A 24,692-nucleotide genomic window follows, 5' to 3' on the forward strand; every position below is an offset into this window, starting at 1 on the left:
AAATAATATTGTAACAAATAATTGATGCATGATCGAATACTTTAAACAATAATTCAATTTCTAATCAGTTCAAATAATATTGTAACAAATAGTTGATGCATGAACGTTCTAATCAGTTCAAATAATATTGTAACAAATAATTGATCCATGATCGAATACTTTAAACAATAATTCAATTTCTAATCAGTTCAAATAATATTGTAACAAATAATTGATGCATGATCGAATACTTTAAACAATAATTCAATTTCTAATCAGTTCAATTTCTAATATTTCCTTGCTATCAAATAATTGATGCATGAACGTTCTAATCAGTTCAAATAATATTGTAACAAATAATTGATGCATGATTGAATACTTTAAACAATAATTCAATTTCTAGTCAGTTCAATTTCTAATATTTCCTTGCTATCAAATAAGAATAATCAAAGGCTTGCATGTGTACAGATTTTTTTTTTCAACAATCAATCATGGGAAAAATCTGTACACATACAAGTTAATAATATTTGTTGAAACTAACCTACTAAATTTAGTTGAAACTAACGAGGGGATGGGTGCAGCAGCAGACGACTCAGCAGCGAGGGCAGCTTTCCGCTGCCAGTAGTTGAGGATGCGTTGGTGGGCTGGTGGGCTATCTGGTAAGATGAATGATTGGGAAGATGGTGGAGAACTCATAATATGTGTGAAGTATACTTAAATCTGGCTGTGATGTGAATGACAATTTTCCTCTCATTACTTCTGTTTATATACCATGCGTTTCTCTCTCTGTTCCAGACTCGTGCAAGTGAGAGCAAAGCGTGCTACAAGGCGGAAAAAATTCAAATTTCTCCCCTAGGCACAGAACAACACGTGCTCCCACATTGTTATCAACATCATTCAGATTTGTAAGTATTCTCTCCTATCATAAAAACTGTTACATTCACTCAAACATTCTATATTTTCGAATAGCATCCTTGCATGAGCGACATGTGTTAGAAGACGAGAAAAATCTCCTCTAGAACTCAGCATGGGACGGTGTCTGCTGAGTGACACCCACACCTGCTGAAAGGTGAAAAAAAATCTCCTCTACGTCTCAACATAGGGCTCACTCAAACAATCTATATTTTGAATAGCATTCTCACCTCTCATGATGCTTATTGATTTCTAATATTATCAGTTATTAAATATTTCATTGTTTTCACAGCATTTTCTCACCTCTCAACACGGCTTCCGACCTCATAACCAGTTGAGCTCTCATCGAGACAACATACCTGAGAGGTTAACGAGCAATCTGAAAAGGAAGCATACTCGGTATCTACACCTGTCCATCTACAGTCGAGGAGATACCTGTCATTCACGCAGCATCAAGCAGCACATGTGAGTACATTTTTACTTTGATTTTATCCTCTGAAGAGGAGAGGAAAATTGTCCTCGGAGGACAATTTTTGTCCTCCGAGGACAATTTTGTCCTAGGAGGAAAGGATTTTTGTCATCGGAGGACAGTTTTTGTCCTCCGAGGGGAGGATTTTTGTCATCAGAGGACAATTTTGTCCTCGGAGGACAATTTTTGTGCTCAGAGGACAAAAAACCTTCTACAGTATACTGCATGCATGCGATTTTAGCTCATCTTTGTGATGTGGTATATCTGGATAATCCTCTCCTCGCGCTTCGGTAAATGTATTACTTTTTCAAATGGATTTTCGATAATATATTTGCAATAGACACATTGCAAATAGTGATTTTTATGTAAGAAATAACCATTTCTCGCAAAATACTCTGCTTCATCAGATAATGATTTACAATAGTCACAATGTAGATGATGCTTTTCAAAGTACTCTCCTTGAACGGATGAATCTTCTACACGATTAAAAGTCAAATATCTTTCTTCATATTGGCGTAGAATATTATTATCGAAATTCTCCTCTTCAATTGTTATATTATCTTTCCTTCTCAATGCACAGTTCGGAATGTACCTTGCATGTTCTATTGCTTGTATGTCACTTTCTTCCCATTTTCCCAAACAAATTGAACAAAATACACAGCGCACAATGTCTGGCGCACATACAAATATAAATCCCTCTTTCACCATGTTTTCCGCAGACAAATGTTGAGAAGATCTCGTCCATCTTTTATCAAAAGATAATAATCTTAATCTTTCATGCAACATTATGTGATCTTGAGATATCATTTTCACACAGCCTTCTTCTACCAATGCCAATTCACAACTGATTTAAAAACATGCAGTTGTACTCTATCACTCTAATTCTATGTCATCCTGATCGTTATTCTTTCGTTTTTCAGAATCTAACATCACGCCAAGGGAAAGAAGAGTACATGGCATCAATTCTGCAGTGGTCTGCCATCGCATAACCATCAACGATCCCAAGGAAATCAGTATTGAAAACGTGCTCGAGAGATCGAAACAGCGCATTTTTGAGATAATTAGGGAGCACGCAGCATGCCATGACGCCAATGTGAATTGGTTCATCGTGTTGAATGTTTTATTGTATAAATTAGTGGTGATGGATGATGAGGTTAGCAAGACTGTCTCATCTCTAATGAATCTTCATAGTTACTCCAATATAGCACTAAACGTGCTTGAGAATTATGAAGATTTTAACGATCATTTCATGTTGGCCATAAGAAAAATTCTGTCATCTTTTGACAACTTTGTTCGACATGACAGCGGTTTGGTTTTGAAGAAAAATGACTCACTGGATGTGAACGTGATCAAATTTAATCCAATATTCACATCCAGTTTCATTCAAACACCGCAATTCCTTAAAAACAAACATTGCATAAAATATTTCAAAAATCTGTCTGATGAAAAATGCTTTTCATGGTCAGTCCCCGCGTATTCCAATCAGAAACCAAGGAACACAAACTTGACTGTAAAGTATTTGAGCAAGTTTGCTCACACACTTAATACGCGAGGTGTGAATTTTCCGGTGACGACACGCGATATTAAGAAATTTGAAATGCTGAATCCGGATATTGCAATTCATGTCATCACGTATGACAACAAAAAGTTTTTCCCCTACCATATGAGCATTTTCCGCACTCGTAAGCACCAAATTAATCTTTTAATGCTGAAAGCCGATGCAGGAAAAACTCATTTCTGTTTAATTAATACCGCGAACAGGAAAAACAGATTATTGTGTCTTTCCCCTCACCTTTCAGAACACAATGGTCAAGTACACATTTGCAATTTCTGTTTTCATAGATTTACATCAAACAAATCTAAAAATTATGATGGTGAAGCAAATTTGATGAAACATGAACAGCTTTGTTCCAAGTTTGAATCACAGCGTGTTTCATATCCTAAATGCGGAGAGACAATTAAATTCAAGAAACTAGCTGCCACATTGAAGAAAAAGTACACCATTTACACGGATTTAGAAACTTACGTTGTCAATATCGATAATAATGGAGATGATGATGAATCCGATTGGGATGAAATCACTCATAGCTATACAAAGAAAACAGCACGACATATTCCCTGCGGCTATTGTTTTGTTGTTATTGATGTGAACAGGGAAATCGCTTACGGACCTGTACTCCATAGATCGAGTAGTTTAGATGGAAAAATCATGGAGGAATTTCTTCAGGAAATTACAGATCTCGGAGACATTTTGTATGAGGATATGAAATGAGAAATTCCAATGCAACATTTATCCGAAAGCCAAGAGCAGGAATTTCAAAATTTGGTAAACTGCGGGCTTTGCGCTGAACCGTTCTTAGACACCGATATTAAATGTCACCACGCACATGAAACTGGAAATTACCTATGTGCTGCACACGTTTCTTGTAATTTATCGGCTCGTACTCCGGAGTACATTTCGTGTTATTTCCACAATTTCTCCGGGTTTGATTCACATTTCATTCTGAAAGTGCTCGGTAAATGCAAAAAAGAAATTTCCTGCATCGTGAATACTTCAGAGAGATTTTTGACACTTTCAGTATGCAAAATAAAATTTTTAGATTCCCACAAGTTTATGAACGAATCCTTGGAAGTATTGGTGCATAATTTGGTGGAAAGTACAGAAATGGAAAAGAAGTTCGAACGTTCATTTTCAGTGTTTCATGACCCCCCACGCGAACACAGACAACTCTTTTCGAAAAAAGGAATATATCCTTACTCATACATGAGTTGTCTTGAAAAATTCACGGAAACATCGCTTCCTCCCAATGAATGTTTTCATAATGATTTAACTGATACACCTCTGTCTCGCGATGAATATGAGCATGCGCAAAGAGTGTTCTCGACATCCAAGCTGAAATCGCTCAGTGAATATCATGATTTCTATTTATGTTTGGACGTGATGCTATTAGCGGAAGTTTTCGAATCCATGAGGTCCACGCTTTTTAGCTCATATGGCCTTGATGTCACTCATTTTGTTTCCCTCGCACACTTTACCTGGAATTGTATGTTGAAACACACTAAAGTCGAGCTAGAGTTGATTACTCATCCTGACATGCATCACATGTTTGAGGCAGGGATGAGTGGTGGGGTGTCATTTATCGGTAAGCGTTATTGTGAGGCGAATAACAAACATCTACCCGAGACATATGACCCTTCAAAACCGAGTAATTATCCCCTTTATATCAACGCAAGCAGTTTATACTCGGAAGCTATGAGCCGAAACTTACCTGTTGGAAATTTCAAATTCCTCTCAGAGGAAAAAATTTCCAAGCTTGATTTCGCGAATTTGGACAGCAATTCAGAAACTGGATATATAATAGAATGTGATCTCAAGTATCCGAAAGAGTTATATGATAAGCATGCCAGCTTCCCACTCGCGCCTCTCCACCAAACACGCCCGCACGAATTGCTGTCAAACTATCAAACAAATGAGAACGGTCAAACTGGAACCAAAAAGCTCATGAAAACACTTTTTGACCATGAAAAGTACATTGTGCATTACCTCAATTTAAATCTCTACCTTCAGCTCGGATTGCAATTATCGAAAGTACATCGCGTCATTAGCTTTTCCCAATCTCCCTGGCTGAAAAGCTACATCGACTTCAATATCCGGAATAGGCAGAACACGAAAAATAAATTTGAAATATCCTTCTTGAAGGCCTGTTGCAATCTGATCTTTGGTAAGACTTTACAATCTGTTCGCAAGCATATCAATGTTAAAATTATCACGGATGAAAAATGGTTAGATAAGTACATTTCAAATCCGTTATGCAAACGCTGGAAAATGATTAGTCCAAACATGATCGCGGTTTTCTCTGGCAAGTTGGAACTAAAAATGAACAAGTCTGTCTATTCCGGATTTTCCATACTGGAGTTGAGTAAATTCCATATGTACGATTTTTCCTATTGCAAATTACAAAAAATTATACCGTGGGATCGCGTAGAACTCTGTATGACCGATACTGATAGTTTTCTTTTAAACGTAAAAGTGGAAGACGTGTATCAGTTGATCAAAGAAAATTTGAACCTTTTCGACACTAGTAATTACCCTCCTTACCACCCATGCTCTTCCATGGAGAGAAATAAAGTTGTAGGAAAGTTCAAGGATGAGACAGCCTCAAAACCCGTCCATAAATTTGTAGGGCTTCGATCAAAACTTTACTCTTATTTAGTATGTAACGAGAATGAAGAACCTGTAAATAAATGTGTAGCAAAGGGTGTACAGACCAGAGTGAAATGTAGAAAACCTAATTTTAATTTATATAAGAAATCGCTGATTGAACGTTGTGAACACATTGAAAAATTTAATATGATGAGGTCCTATAATCACACCATGTATCAGATTGAATGTGCAAAAATCTGTTTGAGTCCTTATGACGATAAGAGATATATTGCTGAGAACGGTGTGGACACTTTACCTTTTGGACATCAAAGAGTGCCAACAACGCTCTGAACTGATTGCTCAGTATGTCCTGCGACGATCATCAATCACCACTGATTTTGATTTCATGTTGTAAATATGAATATTATTAGATCTAAGATAGCATTAGAACTTCATAGTGTACCACACGTTAACTATCCCACTCGCAAATATGAGTTGAAAAGTGAAAAAGACTTGCTTCAAGCCGATCTCATCGAGATGAGCAGTTTATCACATTTTGATAAAGGTTATGGGTATATCTTAGCTGTTATTAATTGTTTTTCAAAATTCGCATATTGTGTACCATTAAAAGACAAGAAGTCAAGTCAATCTGTATTTGATGCACTCGAGCCAATTATTTCTAAAAATAAGGGAGTTGAGTTGTTCAATCAGATCAGGGAACAGAATTCTTCAATTCAAAAGTTAAAGCGCTATTAGATAGATACAGTATTGAACATTACCATGTTTTTAGCGATAAGAAAGCTTCCATAGTTGAAAGGTTTAATAGAACAATTAAAGCAAAAATTTATAGATATTTAACTGAACATGGAACCAAAAACTGGATATCGCAACTAGACAGTTTGGTTCGCGATTATAATGCAACAATGCACACTTCAATTAGAATGAAACCTGAAGATGTGAGGAAAAAAGATCGTAATCGTGTTTCAATGTCTTTGAATTCTGCATTCAATAGACAATATTAATTGAAAAATTCGAAGCCAAAATTTGAGCTAGGGGATGTTGTACGAATCTCAAAGAAAAGGTTTTTTTTTTGATAAATCTTATAACATAAATTGGAGCGCAGAGTATTTTGTGATTCATTCTATATTCCCTTCTCAACCTGTAACGTACAGCTTGCGAGATCTAAATGGAGAAGTAATTAGTGGTAGGTTTTACAGAGAAGAAATAAAAAAAACACAATTAAACGAATTGGAGAGACAGGTATATCTGATTGAAAAAATATTAAAGCATGACAAAAAAGGATTGCTTGTTGAGTGGATTGGATTTTCAACACCTAGTTATATTAGTAGAAGTCAACTATTAGATGAAAAATAATCTATTGTAATATCTCATTGTAATACATTCCATTCAGTGTGATATCACATTGTAATACATTCCATTTGGTGTAAATATGAGAAAGATTTGGTGTAAATATAATACGTCTTTATCAAAAAATGCTTCTCAGTTTCATTTCAATCTGAAGTTTCGTTTTCATAATTTGCTAAGGCTTAGATAAGGGCGAGCAACAGATGCATTCTAGTAAAGAGGGTGCGGGAGAGAGAGGGAACGATATATTGAAGTGAGAAACTTCTATCAGTGCATTGCTGTGGAAGGGGAGAGCGACAGCGAGCACCTGTCGACTGCATTCCGATGACATAAGCCATACACACCCATGTTGTGAGTGAGACAGGGCTCCTTTGATAACTTACGAAAAATTATTAGTTCCTTATCAGATCACATGCTGTACACGTGTCTAACATGAGTAATATCCCGATAGTTAATTTCGACAATGTTATAAGACAGGAAGAAATGCCAACATGGTGTAAAAATGGTAAGTTGTTACCCCATAATGCAAGGATCCTTATAATAGGCTCTTCAGGCTGTGGCAAGACCAATTTGCTATTCAATTAAATTTTTTCAAAGAATGGGTTGAGATTTAAACTATATACTTGCATACTAAAAGCGAGTATCTAGATAAGTACTTGTTTTTGAGAAAAGTCTTTTCAAAAATGAAGGATATTGGATTTTATATAAACAACAATTCTGAATCTATACCTCATCCAAACAAAATATCAGAATATTCTTTAGTTATATTTGACGACTTACAACTTAATCATGTACCTCAAATAAGAGAATATTTTACTATGGGACGACATCGTAATATTGACACGGCATATTTAATTCAGAGTTATGGAGCTACACAGAAACATTTCACTAGGGACAATGCAAATATGATTATAATCTTCAAGATAGATTTATTGAGTCTCAAATTAATTCACAGAGATCATGTTGGAGGAGATATTCCTTATAAAGATTTCAGTAAACTTTGTCATAAAGTTTGGAATTGTAAACCTCATAATTTTGTAACTATTATGACTGAGTGTGGAATTAATAGCGGCAAGTACCGAGATTCGCTCGATACGTTTCTTACCGTTCAGTAGAGATTAATTCTTTGTGCAGTCATGTTGTCTGAAACACGCAGCAGAAAGCTGAATAGAAAGAACGTTGGTTTAATTGATAAGATTAAGAAATTGAGAAAAGTAATCAGCGACAAGCATAAAAGCTTAGTTAATTTTGAAAAACAATCGGAGGAATACAATAGGAAAATGCTCTCACCATTGATAGAGCCCATAATTGAACTGGGAAAAAAAAATCTAGTTTTCACTCCAATCATGGTGTAAAACCAAAAAAAGAAGAAGTTAAAGAGGAAGAAGAGAGCATGGAGATTGATGATGAGGAGTTGAGTTATGATAAAAGCTATGCGAGTTAAACAGGCAATCTTTTAAGCTCAACTAAATTTGGAAACAGTTTACTTGGTTCTAGTAAAAACGATGAGGTGCTGTCACAATATCTAAAAACGTTTCATGCGGAAAAATTGAATAATTCTATTAGCTATGGAATTCCATACAATTCTAAAGATGATGTGTATTATATTGGAAATCAGCAAGTAATATTTGATAACGGTTATATAGATATTTATAATGAAAGATTTCGTTTAACACATGGTCTACTTGAGTTATTATTCAGTTCAAGACGGAATTCGAATCTTTATAATCAGAGAGATCTGGATAAGTATAAAAAAATAATGCTTCCATGGAATAAGACATACAATATAAAAAATTGCATGGCTGCCTGTAAAGTCGGTATACAGGCGAAAGTTTTACATGACAACGACTTTGAGTGGTAAAATAATTTTAATGTGAATATTCATTTGTATAGTGGGAAGAAGGATGGAATAATAGTATCAATTTAAAACATTTATTTTATTAGTATGTCCTATTCTACCCTCTAGGTTTCCTAATAATTGCGAAGTATTGCTACAACGCGGACTAGCTACAGTCGGATATGGGTCGGGGTCAGTAGCCGTACTGACAGGTGGAGTTACCGGACCTACACTTCTCCCTCTATCCTGATTCTTTGCCCTCTGCTTCTTTCGCGAAATTTTTACTTTCAGGGGAAGAGTGTTTGCCAGTGCCGTTGCTGGCCGATTCGGCCCTCGGCCTTTGGAATACAGGGTTGGTGTTAAGGGGGATTAAGATAACCCTATACAAGGAGACGGATCTGACTATCAGATCCCTACCAATGATTCTATTTATAAAGGTAGTACGCAATCTGTACCAACTGCGAATTGAAGGCGAGCAAGCTGTACCTGCAAGCCCGGGACGTGGTCTTTCTATGAGGTTTAAGGTGAGAGCTATGGGGTAAAGGTATGATGGAACTATGGAGTTACTAGTAGTATTCGAGGATAAGGTTTCAGGTGTCGGATTTCTGAGTCGCGAGCCTGCAGCTGCGAAAGAATTTTCAGCAATTCTGAAACTGCTAAACAGGATTTCGGCGCTAATCTGATGACTGCGCGCCGGTTATTAAGGGCCAATCTGTGACTGCCCTTAAGGGTATGGGAATCACTCTCAATCATCCGAAATGCTTTTAAATTAATAGTCAGTATGTCGACTATTATGAGAGGATAGAAAAGATTTCTAACAGACACAGTCTGTAGAATAATATCGGGAAGACAACAGTCTGTCGTTGTCAGGGTAGGAAAGGATTCTTCCAGGATTTTCCACAAGGAAAATATCGAGTCAGAGACTCCCAATTCAGGAAAAGATTTCAATAGACTTTTCCAAGTAATTGCCAGTCTAAGGACTACCACAAGATCGATCTCTAATTTGCAACTGAGATCACGGGAAAATTTGTGAATTTTCCACAGGGAAAACCAGCAAATGATATCTGCTATTGAAGAAGACAGGTTTCTAAGAATTTTAGAAAGGATTCGCGGGTCTGAAAACCCGCGACTAGGACGATCTCGAATCTGGAACTGAGATCAGGAAGGATTTTAACACAGGGAGAATTAAGAGAAAGAAAGAGAAAGGATGCCGCAGTCTAGAAACTTCGGCGAGGAAGTCCTCAAGCTGTACCTGAGAGCTAGAAGAATTTTAGAATAGGGAAAGTGAAGAGAAAGAAAGAGAATGGACGTCGCAGTCTAGAAACTTTGACAAGGACGAACTCAAGCTGCACCTGAGTTCTCTAGGAAAAGGATTGGACTTTTCCTACTTGGAATACAGCAAGTCAGAAACTGCTAAGCGAATTTAAAATACAGAGCCACTCTATAGTATGAAAACTAAGCAAGGAAAATTTACCATAAATGATAATTATCTCTCTACAAGGATAAAAATTAATCGAGAAAATTATTCTCAAAAGGAACAGGGATTTTCCCACAAGAATAAAAATTAATTGAGAAAAACTATTCTTAAAAAGGACAGGGATTTCCCTACAAGAATAAAAATTCAATGGAGAAAAATTACTCTTTAAACTGAAGGCCACCTTACTACAGGGAAGGAAAAATATACGGACTACCAGTCCTGACATACAATTACCTGAATCGACGTGGATACTGATACGGAGAATAGTGAACCGATTCCAACTTCCCGTATTATAATTAAAAACGTCGTGAAGCGACAGAGTCGAGGCTTAAGAATTAAGCCCTCAAAAATAATCTGCTATAAGAGCCTAGCTAAATTTCCCACTCACTTATTTGCAGAATTTCGTATTGATTGGAAGTCTAAGTACCAGTATTAAATATAATATATTTATGAATTTGAAATTCATTATTGTGAATATTAGCAAAGCCTGTGATAATTATTCAGATTTTAAAAGTAGATTATTTAAGTGAATTACAGATTTATTGAATATTTTATGCATACCTGTTTTATGGGAATATATTTTGTGTTTTATGTCAGCATACAAACTTATAGAATTTTTTATTATATCCCAACTCATCTCGTGTTATATAGTTTGAGCTGTTTTGGTACCAACAAATATTTAGCAGCACTTAAAATCATAGAATCAAATAATATTAACCTTATTCAGAGCATTCAATATTTATCATCCTTTGATGATATTCATTTCATCCGCCAGAACAAATATATTAAGAAATTATATTAATAAGGTTCCAGTTATATCATATAAGGATCCAGAGAGCTTCAAGAACTGGCGTTGTAAGTTCTAAGGAATTTTGAAAGGGTATATTGGTGAATACTTGTATTCACGACGAGCGTTTTAAGAATCAACTAGAAACAACTATAGTTGGTCCTGATTATTCTCTAGTGATACATGGTTACTGATAATCAGTCATCAAATATTCTTTTAATTTCCTTACTGGTATTCTTCAAGAACTTCATAGAAGCAGCGGTAAGAATTATCAATACCTGGTCCTTGAACCTTATGGTGATTATTTGTACTTATAAAATTCATGTTTCTACCACTGAGCTAGAGCTGAGGTTTGAACCCAGTAATTTTGCAAGCCGGAAGGCCTTAATTTTTTGTGAATTTATTCGCAAAAGAGGGAATTTAGAGACTGCTCTTGTAAATACCAGAAACATCATATTATCTGTGAAGGAATTACAATCTACAACTTCTCATAATAGCTTCATAACGTGGGACTCTATCATAAGAGATAACCCCCCCAGGAGCACTACTTCACACAATGGCACCCAACCAGTGGAGTGTGATGAAAAGCTTACCTACTCAATCTCACTATCAATGATTAATGAAATTATTGATAAACCTGAAAACTGCAAGAAGCATAATCTGAAGTTGATTCAACAAGATATATCTGATAATCTATTGTAAGTTTCTGGCTAAAATAATTGAGTTGCTCTTCAAATTAAAATTTTTCAAGCTGCATAAATACAGACAAACTATATCACACGAGTCTGATAACATAATTCTCATAATAGAGAAAATTGGATGGAAATTTCCATAAAAGTTATAGTAAAAATTTGATTTTGATCTTTGAATCTAGACATTGTATGCTGACCAGGGTTATAGGTTATTTGAGGCATTATAATACTATCGTTATTCAGGAGGATAAGACCCTAATTAAAATTCTAAGAACTATATTAGTGTAATTTGTAAGCCATATCTGTCTATGTTGATAAGCGTACCTGTAGCACTCGAAGGTCTTTTTTTGTAATATATGTATATGACACTTGAAACTTCAACACAACACAATTTTATCTAGAATAGGCACTATCACTGAATCCATTTTAATATTCCTGAGACTTGGCAACACACTTGGCTATTTACTCGAAGTATTCCATAATAACGTCACCATGAACCAGTCGCCGGCTAACTCGCAAATTTCATACTTCAGCGAACATCCCCAAAACTATGTAGCCACGACACCGGCAAATCAACAGCCCCAGGACGATGCAGCGGAGACCCCACGAGAGAGAGAGGGAGGCAGCATATGCTCCATCAGTTTCGACCCGCAAAACTTGGCCCAATTGTCTTCTACGAAGATTGATAACGTCGTCGATGCGATTAATTCCGATGAGAGTCCGGCTGAGAGAGATGAGGGAGTGAGGGCGTCTTCGCAGATCGCTCCAAGCATCGCCGAGGGAACGGAGAATGCCGCCACCCAATCACCATCCGACGTGATCAGTCAACCGCCATCCGCCACCAACCTGGAAAAACGCAATACAACATTAGACTCTTCGGTCGGTTACCTTACCAATCTTATAGCCAATGACTCTACAAACGAACTCAAACTCATACTCAGTCAAATATTAGCAAGCCAAGACAAAAGCGCAGAAAAAATGGAAAGAAACACTAAAGCCATCCAGGATAAAGTGGAGGAAAATACCAAAGCCGTACAGCAGGATGTCAAAGCTGTACAAGGAAGTGTGGAAAAGATGGAAGAAAAATTTTCTAACTTCAAAGAGGAAGTGAGAAATATAATTGATACCAAAATAGATACACAATCTGCAATCATCAAAAAGCTAGAAACTCGTATAGATGATGTTACCTGTCAAATAAATGAACGGTTGGATGACGTACCAAAGGAAGTTGAAAAACAGGTGGACGTATTAGGTAAGGAGCTGGGCACCGCTATCATGGGAACGGTCATGGGAAAGGTGTTAGAAAATAAGGGCGAGATAGAGTCGAAAATGGAGGAAAATAATAAGAAAATAATAGAAATAGTCAAGGAACAAAGTAACGTGCAGGCATGTATGGCAAATTTAGCGGAGGAGGGGGCAAAATCAAGTGAGAGATACAGCATATTGGAGAAGGCTATAGGCGGACAGCAGTTGAAGCTAACCGGATTGTATGATGAAGTGAATACACATAAGAAAATTATGAATGATAAATGGATCGCAAATGAAGAACGAGTCTCCAGAATAGAAACACGCATGGAAAATATCCCAGTCAGTCAAATGCAGTATACACCGAATGAAGTAGTAAACGGCACTCAGCTTTTTCAAAGTCTTGGAAAATTCGATAATTCCTACCGTCATATGCAACCCAGACCATTCATAGATCAAATAAAAGCTATTCAGGAATTGATACCCACCTCTTGGTTAGTATGGCGCTTCCAACTGTCCAGTCTACTACTTGGCGAGCCGCTGATGTTTTTCCAGAGCCGGATGCGAGATATCAACAGCCTGGAGGACTTCATCTCCCAGTTCCTGCAACAGTATTGGAGCAAATGTAAACAGATGGACGCATTATCAGAAATTATTTTATGCACTTATGATAGCAGAAATGGACAATCCTACACTGATTTTATAACAGATTTAATGTATAGAAACTATCAGTTAGACGAATCTCTAGCTGATTCATCACTGGTTCACATCTTATCAAAAAAGCTTCCTTACAATGTTCGCATGACACTGGCAGTATCTTCGATTTCCAGTTGTGAAGAAATGATAGAACATTTACATTCTATCCAATCAGCTACTTCTGAGCCAAATCATATAAATAAACAAGCAAGAAATTTTAATCAGCAAAATAGTAATTTCAAACAAAACAGTAATAATGAAAATCATATAGCAAATGCTAGAGCAAATGCGCAAAGAGCGAAGTATACTGAAAATAATAACAGAGTTCAATCATTTGATAATAATTATAGAAATAAGTTCCAATACCGAAACAGTAAACAGCATCACAAAGAGGCATATTATGATAACAGAGATCACTGGAATAGAAATAATAAACGGAAAATAACCTTCACAAAACAGGACGAAAATAAACAAAATCATAACCAAACAAATACATCTTATACAATAGCACATACAACAAGGACAACACAAAATCAACATGCAAATGACCCACCACCAGACACACAGGAGCCCATACAAGACAGCCTACCACACAAAACCGCCGCCCGCCATGCACTTGAAACGCCCTGTAAACATCAATCCCTCTTGAGCCTTATATTTCCCACTGAAGAACCATCACCGCAGGAAGAGCAACCCGCCACCGAGGAACACCAGGTTACAGTAGAGGAATTATGTAATATGGAGCCCACATGCGATGAACTCGTTTTGAACGCCACACCCGCGCATCAAAGGACCACCACCAAGCATCCGCGCACCGAGCCTACACCCGCGCATCAATCGACCACACCGAGGCACACCAAGGATGGGAAGGAAGACACCAGTGAGTACCAGGAGGACAACATGCAGGATCGGAGGAACGCCCACCGCAAGGCCCGGAGACGGAAACGCCCGAGGCAGACACCGGACGACCGACTGCATGACCGACTACAGGAGAAAAGAGGCATGCACCGCAAGGCCCGGAGGCGGAAAGTCAGGCGGAAGAAAAAGAAGTACCGCGCACGACGATGGAGGCCGCATGCACGTTTCAAACGCCCGAGGAGGACACCGGACCAAAACCAGGATGGAGGACCGGAGATCGACGGCATGCATCCGCGGCACATTCGCTTTAAAGCAGAAGATCAGCGATGTGACCGGCAAAATGGACATAATAAATGGAATGAAACTGGAGCTACTGGAAGGACTAATATGGATTCATACAGGGATAAAAACGGAACTGAAAGGAAAACTACGATTGAAACATGCATGGATGATAATAATAAAGTGGACTACGTATTGAGTTTGATGAAGGATAAACAGTGTTTAAGAAGAGTAAAAGAAATAAGAAATTATAATAAGAGAGTGAAAGTACCTGACTATTACATGTTGAGAGATTATATTGTTAAAGAAATGATAAATGTTCTGATATATTGTATACTATTTGTTATGGCTGTGATATGGATAAAGGACTGTGTTGTAGGTATGATAGAAGATATTATGTTGTTGTTATTAGAAGAATCTATTATTGATGATGGGAAAGGTAATATTATAAAAATGTTTATTGTTGTGAGCCTACTAATTTATAACGAACTGAAACCAAGAATATTAAATGAAAGTGAGAGGAAAAATGCATTAAGACTACAAGATGATTGGAAAAAGAATGGACTGAAATATATAACCATTAAGGAAGCTAAGAATTGTTTGAAAAGGTATACAAGATACCGAGGTTTTATATTTATGAAGAATAAATCATCATAAGGACAGCCTCATCTATAAATAACAACCGGACAGCAGCCGTAACTGAACGTAATACCGTTCAGTTGTAGGAAGAAAGCAAACCAAATTTAACTTGGTGGGAAAATATTTCTAATCTCAAACCGTATTATCGAGACAATAAGCGATAAGAATATAAACAATAATATTTGGATTCATGGACCTACCTGTCAACAAATACGTACCAAACAAACACCAGGCAACACACTTATTTCGCAGACGAGTATCCACTTTGAACAACAACACCTGAAAATAAAGAAATAAAAAATTTAGAAACCATTTTTTTTTACCACCTTCTTATTAATGAAACAAGAGAATAAATAACTTCTAATGTTAAAAGCCAACTTACCTTCATGTAGCAGGAAGAAACATCAAGATGGCGACAAGTGACAAACCGAAGCCAACGTAAACCAGCTGTCCACTACGAAAACCAGAGTAGTCAATGCCTATTAAATCACCAAAGTTGATACCCCGAACAAGAAGATCAAGTGTCATATAAATGTGAATTGCATGTAGAGATATTATAAAGATATTATATTATTATTATTTATGTATAAACTATTAAGAAAATCACTAAAATTATCCGCCAAATGATCAAACCGCATAGTTACCACCAAAAGCATTAATCCCAAGTCTCAATGTATTAGAGGAATAAGAAGTTCTTGTTGATAAAACCTACCAAAGATTATCCTTAAAAATATCCATTATATGAAAACAAAGCCCAATTTCTGCAAGAGAATGAAATGAAAATGTACAAGTCACTGTTCTATGTTGAGGGAGAAAATATGTTATACTCTGCAAGTCGGAGAATTATCAGTTTGTTAGGTTGGCAATGATTTTGCACCAACATTCAAATGTGCTTCTGGCCTGAGGGCAGAGCGTGGATTAGAAAAAAGATTTATATTATGTATGGAGGAGGAGATAGTTTATATTGTATTGTGTGTAGAAGGAGATTGGCCGATGTAAGGCATATGTATTTGAATTGAATTTATTTATTGTTGTATATGTTGTTGAATTGTTAGGAGGTAGGATTCTCAGTGGAGTTATTAGCAGACTTTGTAACATGTATGATTTCTGATCAAAAACCAACTGGATCATAAAATTTATATTATATTCTCGAATTGTCGTTTTAAATCAGAAATCAGAGGGCGTTTTGTGTCACGTGGTAATTTAAAACCACTAAATATTTTCAAATGAGCCATTGAAATGTAATAGAACTATAAAATTGGAAAGAAGGTTAGACCTATCTAAAGAGTAAATCAACTCAAATCAAGTATTATTAGTGATTAGGAGTAATAGCATTATCAACAAACGATAAGAAAACATGTATTATTGTGATTTAATAATTATGAGAACCCATTGGTAAGATCAAAAATTATAAAGCGGCATAATTATTATTGGCGGATTACAAAAAAAAAAAAAATAAAATAAAATGCATGAACATTGAGGTTAGAGTTACTTGTTTACGTTTTGAAAAGAATTAGTCGATCTTGGATAAATCGATAATTATCCGAACCAATACTGAACGAATCAGCTGATTATTCGATCAACCCATATGACCGGTTGAATCATATAAAATTCACTCATAAAGGATATATTATGTATACTAAAGGAAGTCGATGTGTAGAAATACAAATAACTATTATTTCTATATAAATATTTATTATAATCCAAAAAAGCATGATAAATCAAGAGTATACAAAACTCATATAAAAACAAAATGTATTATCTATTAAAATCATATGTTACGATTTATTTATGAATTCAATTTAAGATAAATACCCCATATATCTGTATAAAAACTTCTTTTATTTAATTTTTTCTATTATAAAGCCGAGGAAGCCCTGATTCCCAAGGCAACCAATTGTATTGAGTCTATTAAATTGAAGGCCAATCAGAGAGTAGCTTATAGAATTATTCTAGGAAGAAGCAAATTTTTCTGAAAACCTTTTTCTTCTGGCTTAAGATCCCACCCCGAGAGGATGCACATGGAGTTTAGGGTCTTTTCTTATTCCTTTTTAAAAATTTTTAATGAATTATTAAGCCAAACCCTTTTTTAAATGTAATGTTTGTTTGTTGAATGTTAATTCTTTGTGCAGTCATGTTGTCTGAAACACGCAGCAGAAAGCTGAATAGAAAGAACGTTGGTTTAATTGATAAGATTAAGAAATTGAGAAAAGTAATCAGCGACAAGCATAAAAGCTTAGTTAATTTTGAAAAACAATCGGAGGAATACAATAGGAAAATGCTCTCACCATTGATAGAGCCCATAATTGAACTGGGAAAAAAAATCTAGTTTTCACTCCAATCATGGTGTAAAACCAAAAAAAGAAGAAGTTAAAGAGGAAGAAGAGAGCATGGAGATTGATGATGAGGAGTTGAGTTATGATAAAAGCTATGCGAGTTAAACAGGCAATCTTTTAAGCTCAACTAAATTTGGAAACAGTTTACTTGGTTCTAGTAAAAACGATGAGGTGCTGTCACAATATCTAAAAACGTTTCATGCGGAAAAATTGAATAATTCTATTAGCTATGGAATTCCATACAATTCTAAAGATGATGTGTATTATATTGGAAATCAGCAAGTAATATTTGATAACGGTTATATAGATATTTATAATGAAAGATTTCGTTTAACACATGGTCTACTTGAGTTATTATTCAGTTCAAGACGGAATTCGAATCTTTATAATCAGAGAGATCTGGATAGGTATAAAAAAAATAATGCTTCCATGGAATAAGACATACAATATAACAAATTGCATGGCTGCCTGTAAAGTCGGTATACAGGCGAAAGTTTTACGTGACAACAACTTTGAGTGGTAAAATAATTTTAATGTGAATATTCATTTGTATAGTGGGAAGAAGGATGGAATAATAGTATCAATTTAAAACATTTATTTTATTAGTATGTCCTATTCTACCCTCTAGGTTTCCTAATAATTGCGAAGTATTGCTACAACACAGACTAGCTACAGTCGGATATGGGTCGGGGTCAGTAGCTGTACTGACAGGTGGAGTTACCGGACCTACACTTCTCCCTCTATCCTGATTCTTTGCCCTCTGCTTCTTTCGCGAAATTTTTACTTTCAGGGGAAGAGTGTTTGCCAGTGCCGTTGCTGGCCGATTCGGCCCTCGACCTTTGGAATACAGGGTTGGTGTTAAGGGGGATTAAGATAACCCTATACAAGGAGACGGATCTGACTATCAGATCCCTACCAATGATTCTATTTATAAAGGTAGTACGCAATCTGTACCAACTGCGAATTGAAGGCGAGCAAGCTGTACCTGCAAGCCCGGGACGTGGTCTTTCTATGAGGTTTAAGGTGAGAGCTATGGGGTAAAGGTATGATGGAACTATGGAGTTACTAGTAGTATTCGAGGATAAGGTTTCAGGTGTCGGATTTCTGAATCGCGAGCCTGCAGCTGCGAAAGAATTTTCAGCAATTCTGAAACTGCTAAACAGGATTTTGGCGCTAATCTGATGACTGCGCGCCGGTTATTAAGGGCCAATCTGTGACTGCCCTTAAGGGTATGGGAATCACTCTCAATCATCCGAAATGCTTTTAAATTAATAGTCAGTATGTCGACTATTATGAGAGGATAGAAAAGATTTCTAACAGACACAGTCTGTAGAATAATATCGGGAAGACAACAGTCTGTCGTTGTCAGGGTAGGAAAGGATTCTTCCAGGATTTTCCACAAGGAAAATATCGAGTCAGAGACTCCCAATTCAGGAAAAGATTTCAATAGACTTTTCCAAGTAATTGCCAGTCTAAGGACTACCACAAGATCGATCTCTAATTTGCAACTGAGATCACGGGAAAATTTGTGAATTTTCCACAGGGAAAACCAGCAAATGATATCTGCTATTGAAGAAGACAGGTTTCTAAGAATTTTAGAAAGGATTCGCGGGTCTGAAAACCCGCGACTAGGACGATCTCGAATCTGGAACTGAGATCAGGAAGGATTTTAACACAGGGAGAATTAAGAGAAAGAAAGAGAAAGGATGCCGCAGTCTAGAAACTTCGGCGAGGAAGTCCTCAAGCTGTACCTGAGAGCTAGAAGAATTTTAGAATAGGGAAAGTGAAGAGAAAGAAAGAGAATGGACGTCGCAGTCTAGAAACTTTGACAAGGACGAACTCAAGCTGCACCTGAGTTCTCTAGGAAAAGGATTGGACTTTTCCTACTTGGAATACAGCAAGTCAGAAACTGCTAAGCGAATTTAAAATACAGAGCCACTCTATAGTATGAAAACTAAGCAAGGAAAATTTACCATAAATGATAATTATCTCTCTACAAGGATAAAAATTAATCGAGAAAATTATTCTCAAAAGGAACAGGGATTTTCCCACAAGAATAAAAATTAATTGAGAAAAACTATTCTTAAAAAGGACAGGGATTTCCCTACAAGAATAAAAATTCAATGGAGAAAAATTACTCTTTAAACTGAAGGCCACCTTACTACAGGGAAGGAAAAATATACGGACTACCAGTCCTGACATACAATTACCTGAATCGACGTGGATACTGATACGGAGAATAGTGAACCGATTCCAACTTCCCGTATTATAATTAAAAACGTCGTGAAGCGACAGAGTCGAGGCTTAAGAATTAAGCCCTCAAAAATAATCTGCTATAAGAGCCTAGCTAAATTTCCCACTCACTTATTTGTAGCACAAACTTGAGATCCCTTACAGGTTTCAAAACCAAGGATAACTCGTTCACCCCCAGTGATACGAATTCAGGAAAAATTACCGACAAGAAAGAAAATCCCCCAGGAGAATCCACCTTCAAATACAGTTGGCAATTTGACATACAATATTCCATTCACTAAAATACAGAATAGAATATTAACCCCCTAGTACACCACTATTAGGAGCGCCGCTCGGAACGCAGCTGTACACGAACCCGTTCACCGAACAACTGCCTCTCTCCCAGGTCTTCTTGAAACAGCACCCTGGTCGCTGAAAATTAGGAGGCCAGGGGAAAAAAGCTTCCCGACCAATGAGAGTCTGAAAAGACGATCACGCCACTGGTCATGTGACAGGGTTTGACTCAGCTGCTCCTGATGTTAAGGGTGCAGCTAATGATGACAATGATACTAATTGCTACACTAATTCAGGCCGGTAAGCAATATTTCTATTCCAGAAATTTCATGAAGAGCAATACCAACCCGACTCGGTAGCCACTTATCGTTTTGATGATACGGCTGCTGCTGATTCATAGGGATTGGCGGCGATGGTGATAATGCATACACTACTACAAGTCTGACAAAATATATCCGGCAGTCGATCCTATTCTTATTCTAAAACAGAATAAATTCGCTAAATTACACTAGACGACGGCTCTCCATCCATCACAAAAATTCACTTTGTGACAATATTTATACAGAGAATTATATTGAAAACATTAATTTATTCAAAGAATCTCGCACTGAACCACAACATTGTGATTACTACAACATAACCTATTCACTTATGCATGATTATGTGATTATGCATTATTGTGATTACTACAACATAACCTATTCACTTATTCACCTAAGCAGTCGCAGGAGATTGCTTGCGGCGCCTGCCCAGGTTGATTGCTCTGTTTCATTCTCTCTCCAGGTGAATTCCTTCGGGTTGCTTGCCACTGCTCCTATTCGTGCTCTCTCCAGACGACTGTGAACTGAAACGAATGCTCTCACTCACTCTCATTATGAGCGCATAACGTGGGAACGTAACACAGTTTCTTGAAGTGTCACCCTGCAAACCAATTTATAAGACGACACGTCAAAATCTTAACACTTACAGGCATACATTTAGATCGAAGAGGGTATCTTAAACAAAATCAGGGAATTAAATCGCAAATGATTCAGAAGTTATTTCCCAGTAAAAAAATCAGTAAAAAGAAGGGATGGGGTTTATTGAAATTTGCAAAAAATAATTCTCATGATAGAATTTATCAATACTTTGATAATTTTGACAAATTAGTGGAAAGATTAAATTTACTCTATTCCTCAAAAGCTTCTGGCAACACTGGACATGATGTTGAGATCGCCTCTATAATTGAAGAGCTAAAAGAAGCAAAACTAATTGTTTAGTGTTACGATGACTCTGCATCGATTCGGTCGGATTGATACACCTACTAACGCTAATCTTACGTGCGATATTGACTCGATAACACAGAAAATAATCGAATCGATAAATCAACAAGGAATCAGCAAAGCTGTGAAATTTTATTTAGATTTGCAAATAACCAAACTCGTTTCAGAAAATACTAAGAATATCGGTGTGAGCATAATTGAAAGAGAACATATTCTAAGTTCATTACAAAATTTTAGCACCAATATCGATAAAGCTATTGCAGAGAGAACTCTAACTTTAGAATCTGCTCTAGGAGAAGTGAAAACTTTAACAGACAGCTTTTCATCCCAGTTGGACAGTATTAACATCGATAAAGTTGATAAAGGTTATTTAGATGAGAAATTAGAAGTCATATCAGATAAAATTAAGAATTTGGAGGTGCTGGACAGAAACTACCTCAATACTAAATTAAAACAGCTTAGTACAGAAATTTTTACTGAAGTAAATGAAACACACCCATCGCCAATTGATAAGCAATATCTGGAATCTACTTTGCAGAAATTGACTAGTTCTTCATTAACAAAGGGAGAGTTTGAAAAACGATTATCTGAAATGGTGAGTGCAATAAAAGCTAATATTATGGACGGTATTGAACAATTCATTACAAAAGATGCTATTGCTATTCTGATTAATCAAATTGCAGAAAAGTATGCAACTAAAAATGATATAGGGGATTTTATTAAGAAAAACGAGATGGAAGTCGCTGTGAAAAGCGTTCGTGATGAAATAGCTGAGGCAATTGAAAATTCAGAAGAGGGCTCTGTTATGAGATTGCAATGTTCGGCTGCATTCATAGATTATCTTAATTTATTCATCCACAGGGTAGCTTATGATATTGTGTCAAGATATGCACGCGTGAGCTTTAATATGAATTGGATAGAAGCTAAGCAACATAACCTTTCAGAAAATCAGGTAGCCGAAATTATCACAACCAAAATGGGTCTAGCCCAGTACAAAGGGGTTGTATTGACTCCGAAAACATAAAATCTTGTGAAAGTATAACACTTGGCATATGAGAGAGAGAAATTTGAAGCACAGTGAACTTTAACGGTTTTCTTGCTAACACATGCTGCTTCAAGATGAAGTCCAGTATAAAGGGTTTGGACTCCGAAAACATGAAATCTTGTAGAAGGATAACACTTGACATATTATGAGAGAGAGAAATTTGAAGCATAGTGAACTTTAACGGTTTTCTTGCTAACACATGGCGCTTCAAGATGATAAATCAGTCTATACATTTTTTCATGTGTCTATGATTGTATGTAACGGTTTTTTTGATGCAGGAGTTATATGAACTCACTCTTATCTGTAGAATTTGGGAAGGGAAAACATAGACCTCACAGTGAGCAGAGCATGGCGCATTTGTCATTTGTCTGGAGAAACATTCAACAAGGGGAGTGTTGCACGCACGCGCACGCGCGCGCGCACGCGACACTTCAGTCTAAACAGTTGAACCGACAAGTTCACAACATGTTGTCTAACTATTTTGATTGGAGAAGTTTCAATGAGTTCTCTGTAGAAGCAAATCCACTAGCTGATTGGGGTTTTGAATTTTATCCTTATGATTGGTTTGTGGTAACAAAGGTAACATTTATCGATAATGGCGAAATTCACCTTGAAATTATCGATGTTGAAAGTGAAGGTGACTTTAAACACACTATTAAGTTGCCGAAAGAATATTCAGTGGTTTTGAATGAGGATAACATCAGAAGTTTTAATTCTCGTTCATGGGAATTGAATGTGAGCAGGAATCGTATATCCTTAAGACAGTTTCATGGTAACTATAGGCGTTGAGTATTATTTCCCCCGAGTGAAATAGGTCGGAGAATATGTAAGTATTTTTAGATATGCCAGCTCATTCCAATTATACTTACATATTGTCGGAGAAAACACTTTAACAATAACGACTAGGATGTTTGTACAGCAAAAGGGCTCAATTTTTTCTTACACATTCATAAACAGTTTGATTGAACTCTTGACTGTCATTTGGAAACCAAGCATAATATGGATATTATAGAACTTAGATTATTGTAGAGATAAGGATTCACTTTAATCGGAAAGTATATAGGCTACCGTTATCACTTCCAGATAGAGTGAGAGAATGAGTGACAGACAAATAGTGTGACTGGCAGTGATGACGTCACGACGTAAAAAGTGTATGTGTGTATCGGAGCCATGTATCACTCCCATTTGACCGCTGGGCGCTAGTTGTGTATGTACTGCATCGTATTCTCAAACTTGATTTGCAAGATGACAACGTGCATTCAAATTTTCATGTTCTTCTCCTTTCTTCTTCTTTTTCTTCTTCTTCTTCTCCTTCTTCTTCTTCTCCTTCTTCCCCGTTCTCTTCTTCTTCTTTCTTTTCTTCTTCATCATCTTCATGAACTTGAACAATCATCTTGACTTGCCAGACAATTTTTTAAACTTTGCTATTTTCTGTCCATAGCAAGCCTGCATTAGATACCCAAAAGTCAAATGCTACTATGGAATGGCAGATCCAAAAGCTCCACCAACTTCTTTCAATGCACATTACCATAGCGTAGGCATTCCTGCATTATATTACTACAAAGATGGTAAACTGGTGAGTATTGAATCTATATTCGCCTCAACATATTTGGCATGGAATTCATCATGGTATAGAATGCATCCCGTAGCTTTGCCTCCGTGTCTTTGAACAGGCATGTTGGCAAGGTATGGTTCGCGAGGTAATAATCACAACTGAGCAGTAACATCAGGCTTCAGAGACCTTAGATGGACACACAGAGATTCTTCATTGCAACGTATCACCAACAATGGAAAGAGCATGTTGTACGAATGCGAGCTGATAGGCTGCTCTGTGCTAAAAGGACGTAGGTCCAAAAAGCTCCTTGCATATCTTTTCGGATGCAACTGGTTGCTCTAAGGAATGAGGGATAACTGCAGGATCAATAACTTCAAAAAGAAAACGAGATAAAATGCATTAGAAATTAAAAAAACAGCCCCAAAACAACTTTCTCAAATCTCTATATAAAAATCTGGTTTGGTGCACTCACACAACTTTCCTTGCTGTTATGAAAATTGATCAACTGATGCTAGTGTTCCCGCGCAACTCAAGTCTACTATTTAAAGATCTAAGCCAGCTGGTGACAGGACAATAACGCTGCAGACAC

The 24,692-nt window shown here is 36.7% G+C and overlaps 1 protein-coding gene across 2 annotated transcripts in view; it reads left to right on the forward strand.

The window, feature by feature from the left end:
- LOC111059238 overlaps positions 1-24,692 on the forward strand; it is a 71,165-nt gene that overhangs the window by 40,898 nt on the left and 5,575 nt on the right. For both annotated transcript variants that reach the window (XR_005572187.1, XM_039435733.1), the window contains exon 4: positions 23,990-24,124. Coding sequence is in view for 1 of the 2 variants with exons in the window: in XM_039435733.1 (XP_039291667.1) it covers positions 23,990-24,124 (135 nt within the window). In the remaining variant the exon portion in view is untranslated. The remainder of the gene's footprint in view (positions 1-23,989; positions 24,125-24,692) is intronic.

This window comes from Nilaparvata lugens, chromosome 9, assembly GCF_014356525.2.
Source record: "Nilaparvata lugens isolate BPH chromosome 9, ASM1435652v1, whole genome shotgun sequence".
NCBI lineage: Eukaryota > Metazoa > Arthropoda > Insecta > Hemiptera > Delphacidae > Nilaparvata > Nilaparvata lugens.